The sequence below is a fragment of the Oncorhynchus mykiss genome, chromosome 31, assembly GCF_013265735.2.
Source record: "Oncorhynchus mykiss isolate Arlee chromosome 31, USDA_OmykA_1.1, whole genome shotgun sequence".
NCBI classification, from domain to species: Eukaryota; Metazoa; Chordata; class Actinopteri; order Salmoniformes; family Salmonidae; genus Oncorhynchus; species Oncorhynchus mykiss.
In genome coordinates this window covers 33,787,979-33,803,104 of record NC_050571.1, presented here as the reverse complement: position 1 = coordinate 33,803,104, position 15,126 = coordinate 33,787,979, and the positions used below count along the sequence as shown (strand labels likewise).

The 15,126-nt window shown below is 45.3% G+C and overlaps 2 protein-coding genes across 5 annotated transcripts in view; one reads left to right on the top strand and one right to left on the bottom strand.

Annotated features, from left to right (window-relative positions):
* Positions 1-565: 565 nt before the first annotated feature.
* Positions 566-11,820, bottom strand: LOC110505067 (elongator complex protein 1). Of its 3 annotated transcripts, none has more exons than XM_036970413.1 (34): positions 11,762-11,820; positions 10,982-11,151; positions 10,709-10,861; positions 10,518-10,620; positions 10,327-10,407; positions 10,141-10,226; positions 9,900-9,999; positions 9,693-9,783; positions 9,433-9,556; positions 9,225-9,318; positions 8,769-8,999; positions 8,339-8,503; positions 8,072-8,156; positions 7,814-7,978; positions 7,513-7,619; positions 7,243-7,343; positions 7,034-7,087; positions 6,609-6,845; positions 6,328-6,480; positions 6,142-6,221; positions 5,888-6,025; positions 4,093-4,178; positions 3,855-4,003; positions 2,974-3,097; positions 2,778-2,875; positions 2,501-2,702; positions 2,266-2,390; positions 2,114-2,174; positions 1,878-1,991; positions 1,614-1,725; positions 1,370-1,497; positions 993-1,144; positions 848-920; positions 566-722 (listed from the first exon to the last, which is right to left on the bottom strand). In XM_036970413.1, the coding sequence occupies exons 2-34, from the start codon at positions 11,129-11,131 to the stop codon at positions 655-657; spliced, it is 3,990 nt and encodes a 1,329-aa protein (XP_036826308.1). In that variant the 5' UTR covers positions 11,132-11,151; positions 11,762-11,820; the 3' UTR covers positions 566-654. The 3 variants fall into 3 exon arrangements, with proteins under 3 accessions (XP_036826308.1, XP_036826307.1, XP_021439698.2); XM_036970412.1 differs by lacking the exon at positions 11,762-11,820 and adding an exon at positions 11,324-11,471; XM_021584023.2 differs by lacking the exon at positions 11,762-11,820 and adding an exon at positions 11,324-11,470 and having other exon boundaries at positions 10,518-10,599.
* The window catches only part of LOC110505065 (TBC1 domain family member 2A), a 25,207-nt gene continuing 21,603 nt past the window's right edge, over positions 11,523-15,126 (top strand). The window contains exons 1-2 of one of the 2 annotated variants that reach the window (XM_021584017.2): positions 11,523-11,855; positions 13,896-14,436. In XM_021584017.2, coding sequence (XP_021439692.2) covers positions 11,806-11,855; positions 13,896-14,436 — 591 coding nt within the window. In that variant the 5' untranslated portion in view covers positions 11,523-11,805. The remainder of the gene's footprint in view (positions 11,856-13,895; positions 14,437-15,126) is intronic. The other variant, XM_021584018.2, reaches the window with a different exon arrangement.

The following is a 15,126-nucleotide window of genomic DNA, read 5'->3' as shown; positions in this document are numbered from 1 at the left end:
CCGACCACCATTAAAAAGCTAGCCGAAATCATGTTCGAGAGCTTCGGCATCATTCGGTTGTATCCACGTATTCCTATGGTAGGGCCAGTGGACTGGTTTTGAAGTGAGGGCACGGACGCATTGAACATGTATGGCAATTTAGCTAGTTAGCTTGCACTGGCTAGCTAATTTGTCCTGGGATATAAACATTTGCTATTTTACCTGAAATGCACAAGGTCCTCTACTCCGACAATTAATCCACACATAAAACAGCCAACAGAATTGTTTCTAGTCATCTCTCCTATTTCCAGGCTTTTTCATCTTGGAACTTATATGGTGATTGGCATCTACACTTTTACCACAACAACCTGCAAAACAGTTAGTCTTTCAATCACGTGGGTATAACCAGCGTACCTGCTTCTATAAACCAATGAGGAGAGGCAGGACTTGCAGCACGATCTGCGTCAGATATAGAAAGGACTTCTATTTTAGCCCTTGGCATTGCAGTAATTGAATAACATGGATTTCTACATTTATTTTGTGTCCGGTCTGGTCAGCATGTTAGTCATACAAGAATGACAAGAGATCCAGTATACATCTTTATTAATAGGATACGTTTATGATAAGATGATTATTGCTTTACAGTTAAAAAAAAAAAACAATGATGACAAAAAGCTACTTCAGAATACTCAGCTTCCACTTGACACCATTTCTCATTTTTGGGGGTGGTGGGGTCTCTGAATCTGCAAAAAGGAAGAGCATATTTTATTAATTAAACTAAAAAGGGAATTAGAACATTTTAGCACCTAGTATTGCTAAACAAATAAGTAAATACTATATTTTCAATAGGAATACTACTAAAACTGACCTTGGGTTGCTGAGGGTCTTGGCTGTTGAAATGAAGCCATGATGCTGTTGGCTGTGGAGTTAGGACCTGTGATCTGAAGAACAAAATGGAAGCAGGTTAAATTAACTCTTAAGAACAAGTCCTTGTGTGTGTGTGTGTGTCTCACCGGTGCCTGGGTCTGCTGAAGACCCTCCTGCCACACCTCGGGAAGGGCCACCTCTATCATCTGGAGAGCCTCCCCATAGGCATGTTGCAACCTCCCGGCCTGTCCGTCAAACTGGAACAGCACCAGGGCCTTCAGCAGGCTGTGCACCTCTTCTGCAGGGGTGGAACAAAACAATGTAAATCACACAGGAGCTGCCCACACCACTCTACCGTTTAAGTAGCACTATAACAAACATGAATGAGACGATTAAAAACTACTCCAACCAGGTAACTGTAATTCCATTGAGGACTTCAGAGAAAATCATTGTGTGAGAGTAGGTCAAAGGGATGAAAGAGAGAGAAATAAAGGGGGAAGGGTTAAGGATGTGCATCTCCCACCTCTCATCTTGTCCACAGAGTGGATGATCTCTGCCAGGGCATGCAGCAGGGCCATGTCCTCTAGGGGGGTCCCTTCCTTCAGACTCAGCTTCTTGCGCTCGGCCTTCCGGCGATTCTTAGACGACCTCCTGAGAGACAGAGGTCAGTTCCTATCTCATAGTGCTGACACCTTACTCCTAAACCCACATCTAACCCCACTAGGTATTTCATGTCATTGATACAAATGTGTAAAATGCTGACTCACGAGGAGATGCGGGAGTTACTATGCGAGTACTTGGAGCCAGCATGACTGCCTGTCATCACACTACTGGCCTCTGAATAGAGCTCTGCCTCCGGACAGTCTGGGACATCCTCATCTAGAAGGAGAGATGGAGAGACAGAACAAGAGAAAGGGAGAAACAAAGCGAGGGAGGCAGGTCAATGTAACATGGAAAAGCCAAATTGTCAGAGCCTTAAAACTATTATAAACTGTATACTTGCGTAAGTAACGCAACAATTAATGGTTTACCCAGTAACTCCAGCCTGGCTTTTTCCTTAAGCTCCCGTACCACGGACAGACGGGTTTTGTGACGAGTGAACATCGCCTTCTGAGCTTCCAGGTAAGAGGCCTGAGAACTACATGCTAAAGACAGTGTTGATAAAAACAATGCATATACATTTGGTGCCATAAAGATGACCTATATAACAAAAATATTGAACATTGAAATATCATTAGCACTTTGTCATGCAAAATGGGGGTTTTACCTTCCAAGAGAGCTGGTTTGAAGTTCGTTTCAATTATGTCTTGTCTGTTGTACAAATACACCTAGAACAGACAAAAGAGAATGTCATTTTGTCTTGGTTTGGGAAATGTTTGAAGAGCATGTTGAACGATGGAGGCCATCTTGTTAACTCACCAATCGAAGTGCTTCTTCCCAGACTGCACCTGTGATCAGAGCTGAGATGGCCTCCTCACAGTCCTTGGCATACCGCTCCAACAATATGGCCGCCTCCGTATATCTTCTGAGCTCTATCAGTTTCTCTGAAATGATAAGGGGGAAATATGAAACCAAATGAGCAGCACATATTGAATATCACAGCAACTTTAAAGACTTGATGGTGGAGCTGTGTGGCGCAGAGTAGCCACTGTACCTGCCAGGTCCCTGGCCAGCAATGCCAGCTGGTCGGATGGCAGGGGGATCTGCTCTGCCACACAGAGGGCATACCTCCAGCTGGCACTGCCCACAAAGGCCTGGAGGGCGCGGGTCGCCTCGCCGCAGCGCCAAAGCAACAACCCTGCCTGCTCCGCCTGCTGCTGCTCCACCAGGTACTCGGCGTAGGCACAGCTCAGCGCCTGGACAGAGGTTAGAGGTCAGAGACATAACAGTAGCATATCGTGAGACTACTTATTTATTAAAATGTGCATTACCTTGTACTGAGGGCTGTCTGTTGGGTAGAGCCCCAGGGCTTCACTATACAGCCTCTGGTCCTTCACCAGATTCAGGGCCTCGGTGAAGTGCTTCTCACCTGGCACAAAACACAACACCCAGTTTAGGTCATTCATTTCAAATGATGAATTGTCCTCTTGATAACATGCTGAGATGACCATGGCAGGACACACTCACCACACTTGCTGAGGTGATGCAAGGCCTTCCTGTATCTCTTGAGGTGTTTGTCAATGGAGTAGCGTTGGTAGTTGGGCTCTAGAGTCTTCAGCATGTTCAGGAAGGGAAGGTACTCTTTGGGGTCCTTGAGTGTTTGGGAAGGCAAAGGAGAATCAGAGACGTCAGACCTAGGACCATGCCTCAGGACTACCTGGCATGATAACTCCTTGCTGTCCCCAGTCCACCTGGCCGTGCTGCTGCTCCAGTTTCAACTGTTCTGCCTGCGGCTATGGAACCCTGACCTGTTCACCGGACGTGCTACCTGTCCCAGACCTGCTGTTTTCAACTCTCTAGAGACAGCAGGAGCGGTAGAGATACTCTGAATGATCGGCTATGAAAAGCCAACTGACATTTACTCCTGAGGTGCTGACTTGCTGCACCCTCGACAACTACTGTGATTATTATTATTTGACCATGCTGGTCATTTATGAACATTTGAACATCTTGGCCATGTTCTGTTATAATCTCCACCCGGCACAGCCAGAAGAGGACTGGCCACCCCTCATAGCCTGGTTCCTCTCTAGGTTTCTTCCTAGGTTTTGGCCTTTCTAGGGAGTTTTTCCTAGCCACCGTGCTTCTACACCTGCATTGCTGTTTGGGGGTTTAGGCTGGGTTTCTGTACAGCACTTTGAGATATCAGCTGATGTAAGGGCTATATAAATACATTTGATTTGAATCAAATCGCTTTAATACCCATAAAAATGGATGGAAGTAGCACAGTTGTTTCTCTATTTGCAGTGAACGCCCAGTCGTCCACCAAAGTTTCTGCAGCAATGGCTTCGTCACGGTAACTATATTAGGTACTGTTCTGTACAGTGAAGTACTATTCGACTGTCACTCACCTTTTGGGACTTCTCGGCCACCATGAGGACCAAGTCAAAGTCGTAGGTGCCCAGAGAGTGTTCATACAGCTCGTTGACATTGACCAAGAACAAGAGGTACTTCAGAGCCTCCTCCGCACTCACTGCGTTGGCAGCACTGGGTGGGTTCACTACAAATACACACGTTCCAAACACAGATTTCAGATATCTTGATAGCAATTCCTTGTTCGTCTGGCTGATCTGCTCACGTCCGTTTTACCTCGAAGCTCGTGGACTTTCTGCAGGGCAACCTCCAGCTCAGGAACAGTCTTCTTCACGTGTGACGTCAAAATAGACAGACAGTACCTGAGGATGATAATGACAATATTATTCTCTCAATCAAGAATCTTGTAAAAGAAACATGATTCAAGTGCAATACTAAACTCTGCAAAAAAAAGAAACGTCCTCTCACGGTCAACTGCGTTTATTTTCAGCAAACTTAACATGTGTAAATATTTGTATGAACATAACAAGATTCAACAACAGACATACACTGAACAAGTTCCACATACATGTGTCCCTGAACAAAGGGGAGGTCAAAATCAAAAGTAACAGTCAGTATCTGGTGGCCACCAGCTGCATTAAGTACTGCAGTGCATCTCCTCCTCATGGACTGTACCAGATTTGCCAGTTTGCTGTGAGATTTTACCCAACTCTTCCACCAAGGCACCTGCAAGTTCCCGGACATTTCTGGGGGGGGGGGGGTGGCCTTAGCCCTCACCCTCTGATCCAACAGGTCCCAGATGTACTCAATGGGATTGAGATCCGGGCTCTTCGCTGGCCATGGCAGAACTGTACCAGACATTCCTGTCTTGCAGAAAATCACACACAGAACTAGCAGTATGGCTGGTGGCATTGTAATGCTGGAGGGTCATAACAGGATGAGCCTGCAGGAAGGGTATCACATGAGGGAGGAGGATGTCTTCCCTGTAACGCACAGCGTTGAGATTGGCTGCAATGACAACAAGCTCAGTCCGATGATGCTGTGACACACCGCCCCAGACCATTTTTTAAATTTTATTTATTTTATTTTTTATCTTTATTTAACTAGGCAAGTCAGTTAAGAACAAATTCTTATTTTCAATGACGGCCTAGGAACAGTGGCTGTTCAGGGGCAGAACAACAGATTTGTACCTTGTCAGCTCGGGGGTTTGAACTTGCAACCTTCCGGTTACTAGTCCAACACTCTAACCACTAGGCTACCCTGCTGCCCCACCATGACGGACCCTCTACCTCCAAATCGATCCCGCCCCAGTGACTCGTCAGTGAAGAGCACTTATTGCCAGTCCTGTCTGGTCCAGCAACGGTGGGTTTGTGCCCATAGGCGATGTTGTTGCCAGTGATGTCTGGTGAGGACCTGCCTTACAACAGATATACAAGCCCTCAGTCCAGCCTCTCTCAGCCTATTGTGGACAGTCTGATGTCCCGCAGGTGTGATGTTTGGATGTACCGATCCTGTGCAGGTGTTGTTACAACTGTTCTGCCACTGCGAGGACGATCAGCTGTCCGTCCTGTCTCCCTGTAGCGCTGTCTTAGGCGTCTCACAGTACGGACATTGCAATTTATTGCCCTGGCCACATCTGCAGTCCTCATGCATGCCTAAGGCATATTCATGCAGATGAGCAGGGACCCTGAGCATCTTTCTTTTGGTGTTTTTCAGAGTCAGTAGAAAGGCCTCTTTAGTGTCCTAAGTTTTCATAACTGTGACCTTAATGGCCTACCGTCTGTAAGCTGTTAAGTGTCTTAACAACCGTTCCAGAGGTGCATGTTCATTAATTGTTTATGGTTCATTGAACAAGCATGGGAAACAGTGTTTAAACCCTTTACAATGAAGATCTGTGAAGTTATTTGGATTTTTACGAATTATCTTTGAAAGACAGGGTCCTGAAAAAGGGACGTTTCTTTTTTTGCTGAGTTTAGTTCAAATGCTCTGTAAATAGTGCAATACAAAGCAAATGTTATTTGTTTTCAATGACAAAAAGGATAAGGATAACCCGTATCAAGAGCACACTCACTTATGCTGGTCCATAGATTCCATGGTGCGGCGTAACGCATCACAGACAATATCCACCTTTTTCCCACAAGCTGCAGGGGCTGACTGTCCTGTAGTGTTCACTGGACAAGGGTACATTGTTGTAGTGGTATCTTCCTCCCTGAAAAAGGACAAAATAAGTACATACTGAAACAAATGACAATTTCCTAAAATACATTACAAATGGGCATGGTTTTGTCATTGTTGTAGAAAAAACAAAAGGTTGAACGTTCTTACTTGAGCTCTGTGAGGAACAGGTTGATGTGATTGATAGAGTCCAGCTGTCTCAGGAAAGTCTCCACGCTCTCTAAAAACACCTGCCCGAAAGAATACACAGTCTTGTTGCATGTGCCATTCTACACCATAAGGTCACAGACAGGTTAGTTGAAAAAGAAGAAGCGACCTGGTTGTGCGTTCACCCACCTTGGGGTTGTGGTCGTAGATCAGGTTAAGGTTGATCCGCAGCTTCCTCATGCACTCAAAGGCCTCTCGGAACCTCTGACTGTCCAGCCACTTTCGGAGCTGAGCCAACACCAGTGCTCGATGGCGGATGGTCTCCAGGTTACCGCGAGGCATCTGCAGACACACATCCAACGTGCTCAAAAATCAACACGACCAGAGACGTAGAGCTAAGCAATATGGGTAATAGCGATGATGTAACCTGGGTTTTTAATTTGTTTTATGACAGACGGAACAGTTCAGACCTGTAGGATGAGCCTGGTGTCCTGGGGGACCACAGTGACGATTCTGGAGCCCCTCTCTACCCTGCGGAGAGTCTCGTCATTCTGGTCATTCTGATTCTGACCTCCGTCGGCAGCCAAGGCCACCTGCAGCCCTTTGACAGTGAGCGTGGTGAGTCGGAAGCAGCGGCAAGTGTGCGAGTGTGTGGTGAGCAGCAGGAAGTCGTCGTAGACCACGAAGGAGGAAACGTTGGAGGCCACCTGTGGATGATGAACAGAGGGAGGCAATGGCACCATCAGGTTGGTTAATAAAGTTAAATGTTTTTAATGAATATGACATTGAGTGTGGACTCACTGCAGCTCATTCATTCAAGTAAGAGGTGTTTCCATCCATCACAATGATAACTCTGCCTTTGTGCTGAATCACCAAGGTAAAACAATAGACATACCTCTGTCTCACCAACAAACAGGTGAGATCGGTCCGTAAGCCCTAACAGATGCTCCTGTTGACATTACCAAAAAGAAGAAAAAAAAATATCACCTTGATTAGAGACCAGGAGGTAGGTACTTTTGGCACAATCAAAATGATCAAATCACCAAATTATATCAATATTGCCATTTTCTGTGAGAACAGTATTCAGTTAGATTGTTTCCTTTCCTCTTCTATGGTAAAGAGGGCCGTCTGCACACAGGGATCTGGGAAGTTGATTCTGCAGCCTGTTGAGTCCTGCCACTCCACCACACTAGGTTTCAAAGAGTCTGGGGACACCATGCACTGATCAAATTTTAATATTTTTTATTATAATTATTGATGTATTTTTTACATACAGGGCTGTTCAAGCTGGAGACGTAAAAGACATCATGATCGAACTCTGCAAGTAAGTCTACAAGCAATATTCTCATAACCCAGGAAGTAGTCGTTACTGACCCCAGAGGAACTTCCTGATCTGGCCATCCTCCAGCTGCAGCGCCACCGTGCCCGTCTTGGAGCTGTGACACATGCTGATCACGTGACCTTCAACCTCCACATGTGACCTGGGGATATAGAAACAGTTAGGGGGACATTTGACAGAACATATGTTCAAATCAAATCAAATTTTATTTGTCACATACACATGGTTAGCAGATGTTAATGCGAGTGTAGCGAAATGCTTGTGCTTCTAGTTCCGACAATGCAGTAATAACCAAAGCAAGTTGTGTTGTTGTCGTCAACTACAATTCCTCCTTACCTGATCTCCAGGGTTGGCTGGGGGCCCTGGGCCTCTGAGGGTCCCAGGATGAGCATCTTGGACTGGGACGGCCCGTCTGTACAGGCCCCCACCCCCAGGAACACATCCTCTTTCAGCCACAGCAGCAGACGCAAAGCCAGGGGTTCCTCCTGATCCACCGCAACCCTGCAACACAGCCACAATGTTAGGGCGCAATACAACGTTAGTGTGAGGGTCATAATAGAAAAAGCTTTGGATGAATGACTGTCCTGATTGTACCTGTAGGTTGTCTTTAGCTGAGGGGCGTGTGTGACAGATCGGAATCCTCCCAATCCGGCTGCAGGCTCACTCAGTTTCTCAGTACCTGAACACATAAGCAGACTTTATGTACCCAGTACCTGTCTTAATGAATTAATAGCAGTGTGAGTGGGAAAAGGGATGTAGAGGAAAAAGCAGCCATGGAGATACATGTATCAAGAGAATAAGGGGCAAAGAGAGAGAGAAGAGTAATGGCTGAGAAATAAGAGGAAACTTCAGGTGGCTCACCTTGGCCGTAGACAGAGATGTGTCCGTCGGCTGTGAGCGCTGCCAGCTCATTGGTCCTCTGGCGCTGGAAGGTCACCAGGTTGACGGGGGCGGGCAGCTGAAGGTCGTAGGCACACATGGGCGGGGGCACCACACACTGACGAAACGTTGACACGAGGAGCTTGTCTACAAAACAGAGGCATTCAGACAAACTCGATGTGTTTTAGATGCTCCATATCTCCCCTGCTCTAATTCATTGGCCCTTTATGAATACTTTTTTTTTTAAAGGCACATTTCCTTTCTTCCTGTCCTTGAGGAAATCACTGATCTGACACAGTACTGTTTGCGAAAGCAATGGGGTTGGAAATCATGTCTTCATCTATCCACTCACTTATATATCAGTGATCTGTCAAAGATTACTACAAACAAGGTCCGTGTCTGACTGACTCACCGCCGTCGATCACGGCCACATTGGCGTTGTCATGCCCGTCCTCCCCGTGGCTGCGGTCGGTGCTCCAGCCCCAGTCGTAGTTCAGGCTGACCCAGCCTCGGGTCACAAGGTGCAGCCGCAGGGGCATCTCAGGATCCCAGCTCACGTAGGCTGGTGCCCTCTGGGGGTCGCTGCCGAAGTACAGGTTCTGCTTCAGGTACCAGTGGTAGTTACCTACTGTCCACAGCTGAACTGGAGGAGGGAGGGTGAGGGAGTGAGGCAGGGGTCAAAAAAAGCTATGCCACGGTTGGCTTCATCCTTGATACTACAATGTATGCTGAACGTCCCTCCGGATCAGTTCAACACATTAGAACATCTACTTGGTAAAAAGGCAACAAATTGACTGAAAGACAATTTGATTAACCAATGTTATAAATGTAAGAAATAATATTGGGAGTAATGGGTAGAGTATCTTACTATATGTGTTGACTTGACCCCCCTCTCCCGGTGTCATGTCCTCCAGCCACACAGCCAACACAGTCGAGTCACTGTTCCATAGCAGCTCCTTCACCTGCAACAGTCACACAGATCTAGGATCAGTTGCCCTCCCCAAATCCTAACCATTAAGAAAATGCTAAACTGATCTTAGATCAGTGTGTATAGTATTTGTGTGACCGTCACCTACCTTGACCTGTTCTTTGCCAAAGGGCAGGGTGAAGTCGCCGTGTAGGAGGCCGTTCTTCTCCATAAACACCACACTGTGCTTGTTAGGATGACGCTGTGTGGCTGCTATCAAACTACCTGATGGTCTGAAACAAGGCATTGGTTTCAATGTAGCTCACACGCAAACTATGTTGTGATATTCATTGTATTTGAGTTACCCAATCCCTAAATTATAATACAACAAGGTACTCAAAGATGAAGGATTCTCCACAGAAATCTTACTTCCAACACAGTGACTGCTCCAGACCGTTGACGGTTTCACTTGTCGACTGTAAGACACACTCTCTGTTCCACACTCTGACCTTCCTGGCACCTGAAACACCACACATATGCAATGCATGTGATACCAACACAATCTACAGTATTTATCGTTTTACAGAAATTGTTTCACTTCACTCCTTAGAGTTTGTGAAAAACATTGATTCTCACCAGTCAGGGGGCAAACTGAGCTCACAGCGAAGAGCTGCCCGTCTCCTCTCCACGTCACCCTCGGCCTGCGGTCGTCCCACGACATGGCCGGCTGCACCTCCTGTCACAGAGAGAGACAGAGACAGAGACAGAGACAGAGAGAGAGAGAGAGAGAGAGAGAGAGAGAGAGGAGGGACAGAGACCTTCATCAAATAGTGTTCAACTGCTCTTTCTAGGGTGAAGGGTGAATAATACTCCTTACTATAGTCTTCTTCTGGGCAGCATGCTTGCCCTCTGAGCCATGGAACTGTGTCTCTTTCTTCCCCCAGCCCACTGTGATAAACTTCCCTAAAACACATAAAAAGGTGTGTCAGTCAACCATATGTGTCGTGTACATACACAGACATTTCACATTGTGGCCCCATCTTAATGTAATTTGATCACTTACCCTCTCCAAAGTCATCCTGATGGATCCCAACCTCCGTGATGGGTTCAAAGTTTTTGGTCATCATGATAATGGTGTCCTGACCTGAAAGGTATCAAGAACGAGAGCATGACTTACGATGGCTCATGATAGCCCACATGAACAATAGACTATTCAATAAATGACCATCATCTAGAGGTGGTTGGTATACTGACCAGTGGTGAGAGTGACCAGCTCCTGGTCCGGGCTCCAGCTCATGGCTGACAGACCACTGTCCACACTGCCCACACACTCCAGCTGAGATGGACACCCACACACATGTGAAAACAGAGGCAGAAACAGACCTGTTATGAGTGCAATCTTATGTCATTTCAATAAACAGGGTTACTACTTCAAATCTTAATACCTGGTTAGTGTTGAGATTGTAGAGAATGACATCACCAGTGGCTGTTGCCACGCACACAGACTCCTGGTCTGGTAAGTCTTGGATACCAACAACTGTCCCACCGCCATCCTCTGGAAGATAGCGCTCAACTGTCAACGACACCTCATTCACCACCTGAACATGATGGGTATAGGAATAGTTGAATACAGTGTGTTAGTGAGGGGCTGGAACAAAAACCTGCACCCTGTGGCTCTCCAGGACTAGGATTGGAGAACACTTCGATGCGTAAAGTACCTGGCCAGCTCGTGTGTCCAACTCTGTGACGGAGTATTCTGAAGCGATGAGCACCGTGCCTGTGTCCGTCCGAACAGTGAAACATTGCGGCGTGCCCGGGCCTTGCAGCTTCAAGCAACGAAGGCTCTTCAGCAACCTCAAGTTGCGCATCACACACAAATCCTATTTACCTATACGCAGATTGGAGCAATGAGCGTTGATTAGCATCTGTTGCTAGCAAGCTAGCCAATATGGAAAGGTAGCTAACTCACTTAGCTGTGCGTGCAGAGACAAGCCATGGCATTCAGTGTTAAAGTTAAAATAAAGAAGTTACATGATGTGACACATAGCTAACTAACCTACCTTTGCGTAGCTCCAATAACATTTGCAAGAGCTAACGTTGCTGTATCAACAACACAACACACGTGCTGCTGCGCTGTCAAATTATTCACTTTACAACCCTGACGTAAAATGCAGAAATACGAAGAGCCCTCTTTCAATGTCTCCCTCTTCCTGTACGGAGGAAAATTGCTTGACTTTGACGACGGACTAGGTCCAAGCCAGCTATTCCAGAGGAAGGGGCTTCGAGACGGATAACTGGGTTCAACATCTGTTTTTCCAGCAAGTGGCTTTTTTTCGCTTACAAAGCGAGGAGTTTTTGTATGAAATTCATTGAGAGAGTGACGAATTTGTTTAACAACATTGTAATGGCTTAATTTTGTATTTTATTTATTTATTTAACCTTTATTTAACTAGGCAAGTCAGTTTAAGAACAAATTCTTATTTACAATGGCGGCCTACCCCGGTCAAACCTGGACGACGCAGGGCCAATTGTGTGCCGCTCTATGGGACTCCCAATCACGGCCGGATGTGATGCAGCCTGGATTCGAACCAGGTACTGCAGTGACGCCTCTTGCACTATTTAAGTTCCATAATGATTAGGTTGTTACAAGTGTACTGATATAAGTAGGACAAGTGACATCCCGGTAACTTTGAGAAAAGAAACCCCGCTTATTTCTACAATTTATCTTCTTATTAAAATGAGATTTTAAACCTAATCTTAACTACACTGATAAAATTATAGTAGAGTACCACAGTATGAGTCATAATACCTAGAAAACCTAGCAGTCAAACTGGGAAATTGTTCCAATTGTTTTTACAGCATTAATTTTTCCCATTTGTAGGCTTGTCCTGGTGGGACGTTTTGATAACCGTGTAAATCTGTCTAGTAACATGTGGCTTTTATCAGTATATTCGCCTGTTTTTACTCCCCAAAAACGAAACGATAATTAGCTGCTAATGTGGCTATTCTGTGAACTCTTTTTTTTTCTTTTTTTTTTTTCTGTGAACTATCTTGTGCAAGTTTTAAATTGACACTACCTGTCAGCAAAGGTGTCAGCTAGAGATGATGTGCAAGGAGCTTGCAGGGATTTGTAGTTTTGCATGATGTCTATGTTGACGCTGATTAGGACTTTCGAATCAGAGAGCACATAGTTGAATATATTGCTAAAAGTCTCCTTGTTCGAGAAAGATTTACATGGTTATGAAAACATCACGCAGGGTAAGCCTACACGAAACACAGCCATTATTTGAAGTGTTTCTAAAAACAATTTCCCTGTTTGACTGCTAGTTATTATGACACCCCCACTGTGAGGCTCTATGCCTAACCTTAAATTAAGACCAAAAAAAAGCACATTTTTGTTTACTTAAATGTTGGTGCTATAGCCAATTTGGACTTGGCTGTTGTAACTAGTGGAAACCATTGTGCCTTTTGTTCACACCCATATCTTCCCTCTCATTGGCTAGATTGGTCCCACCTGATCTTGCCTCCTCCCAACTATCTTCCATTTTTCAAGATGTTTACTTTCATTGTTCATGTGGCCACTAGAGTATCTGGTCAATAGAATGGATAACGCTTCAATCACACCTACAGCATTTTGGAGCTTTGTTACACCTGACGTACATTCATTGCAGAGGCAGTTGCAGTGTGTTCTGTGTGGTGCATACGTTGGATTGAGCGTATGCATCGAATTGTATGCATAGATGGCTTGACAGAAATGGTAGCAAAAGGCAAATGTTAAACTTTTGTTGCACAGATATCCAGATGATGCTGCTTACCATTTTGTGCAAAGACGCTGTCAGTGTGATCGAGCCGCTAGGCATAATTAAGAGTGGAGGGGCATTCGCATGCATTATTCCCTGTAGGAAGGTCGTATGCCGCATTCGAAACAATTGGGAACTCTGAAATCTTTGACTTCCGACATCAGTGCGGTCAAGAGCTCTGACTTAATGACCAGAAGATCACCAAGGTCATGATTTGACCTTGGTTATTCCCGAGTTAGCAGTTGTCTTGAGAGCACCAGTATTTACAAGTTCCCTACACAACATCAATGGAGCGTAAAATGTGGTCATATCAAGTGTGTGTCTGTACGTGAGCATGTGTGTGTGAATCTTTTGAAGTGTGTATTAAATAAATTCCCAGTTAAAAGCTCGAAGGTCCAATGTAGCTGTTTTTATCTCAATATCAAATCATTTCTGGGTTACAATTAAGTTCCTTTCTGTGATTGTTATAAATTAAAATAGTCAAAAATAAATAAAAATAGACATTTCTCAAGCAAGAATTTTGCCAGGACTGCCTGGGAGTTTTCTGAGTGGGCAGGGGGAAACTAAAAACTAGCTGTTATTGGCAGAGAGGTTTGGAACTCTCTTTCTTATTGGCCTATTAAATAATTTAATACACATGAGTGGTTGAGATAAAAACAGTTGCATAGGACCTTTAACATGTGTTCATGCTGATCCCATCGTGAAGCCCTCACTTCCTATGTCAAGTGTCCAATTGCTTAAATATAGCATCCTGACCTCTCTATTGTAGGCTACCAAGTCATTGTTTGCTTTGTTTTTCTTCTCCTTTTTCTTCTCCCTCTTCTTCTCTCAGCGTGATGGAGGGAGAGGGCCCAGAAGGAAATCCCATCGCTGCCTCGTCTCACTCACTTCCTCTGCAAGCAGAGGCGGTAAGCCCAGCGGATGATGATGGTGATGATTGTATCTCAACACTGGGGACTGGGAGCACTGAAGAGACCGCTACACACACAAACAGCATGGGCCAGCCGAGTCAAGACCACCAGACTGAAGAGGTCCCGGCTAAGACCGCTACCACAGACAACAGCCAGAGCCAAGCATTCCTTACTCAGTCCGCCACCACCACGGACGACCAAGCCCAGCAACAACCCACGGAAAGCCTGTCTAACAGTAAACTCTGTGGGTACCTCCTTAAACAAGGAGGTCCCCTGAAGACATGGAAGTCGCGCTGGTTCACGTACGAGGTGAAGAAGAGACAGTTGTTTTACTACAGGACGGCGCTGGATGTGACCTCTCTGGGGAGAATCCAGCTGTGCAGCGCCACGCTCGGATACCCCCTCCAAGGAGAGCAGGGCACCTTTCACATCCAGACCCCCGAACGCACCTTTGTCCTCAAGGTAAGGTTTATCGAATATTCAACTCAATGGGTATTTAAATCTGAGCTTTGATGTTGACAGTTCTGCTGGTTTTCTTGAATGAATAGTTAATTAATTCATGAATAATGTCATTGGTTGACCAGAGAGTCCCTGATTAGAGGGGAATCACATTAGGGAACCTCGGATTTTCACTATATCACCAGGGTTTGAAATGTAGGACGTTGTTCTGAATGTGAGTGTCATCAAAATTTCTGAAAGGTCATTGTTTTTGTGGGAGGGATGGGGAAGACCGCTAAGAGGTTATAAAAAATGAGGCAGTGAAACAGTGGTGCTCTTGTATTTGAATACCTGTCTCATGTTAACCTAGCTCTTTGGGTCACACAGCTGTGTAGTGTCAATCTACAGTATTCCTCTCCATAAGAAAACAACAGATCCATTTTTGTCAAAGAGCTGAATCATGAGAGCTGAATGGGAACGCTTACTAATACAAAATGGAGGCATCTCTTATTCTGTTTCTCCTTAAAGTAGAAGAAACTGTTGTATTATTGTTTATCGTGTCCATGTTTGATATACAGGAAGACAAATATACTCATATTCACACATTGGCATTGGAATACTTTATCTTGGTCCACAAAGATACATTCTGATTTGAAAAGAACTCCAAAACATTTCAGAAGTCATGCATTACAGATATTCTGACTCATGGCACAC

What these genes read in the sequence shown, in the direction of transcription:
- LOC110505067 (XM_036970413.1), bottom strand. Translation starts at nt 11,131, where the DNA reads ATGCGCAACTTGAGGTTGCTGAAGAGCCTTCGTTGCTTGAAGCTGCAA. An exon ending in ACACCAGGCTCATCCTACAG is followed by an intron (nt 6,481 to 6,608) that starts GTCTGAACTGTT and finishes GTGTGTCTGCAG; the next exon opens with ATGCCTCGCGGTAACCTGGA. An exon ending in GCATCACCTCAGCAAGTGTG is followed by an intron (nt 2,876 to 2,973) that starts GTGAGTGTGTCC and finishes GTTTTGTGCCAG; the next exon opens with GTGAGAAGCACTTCACCGAG.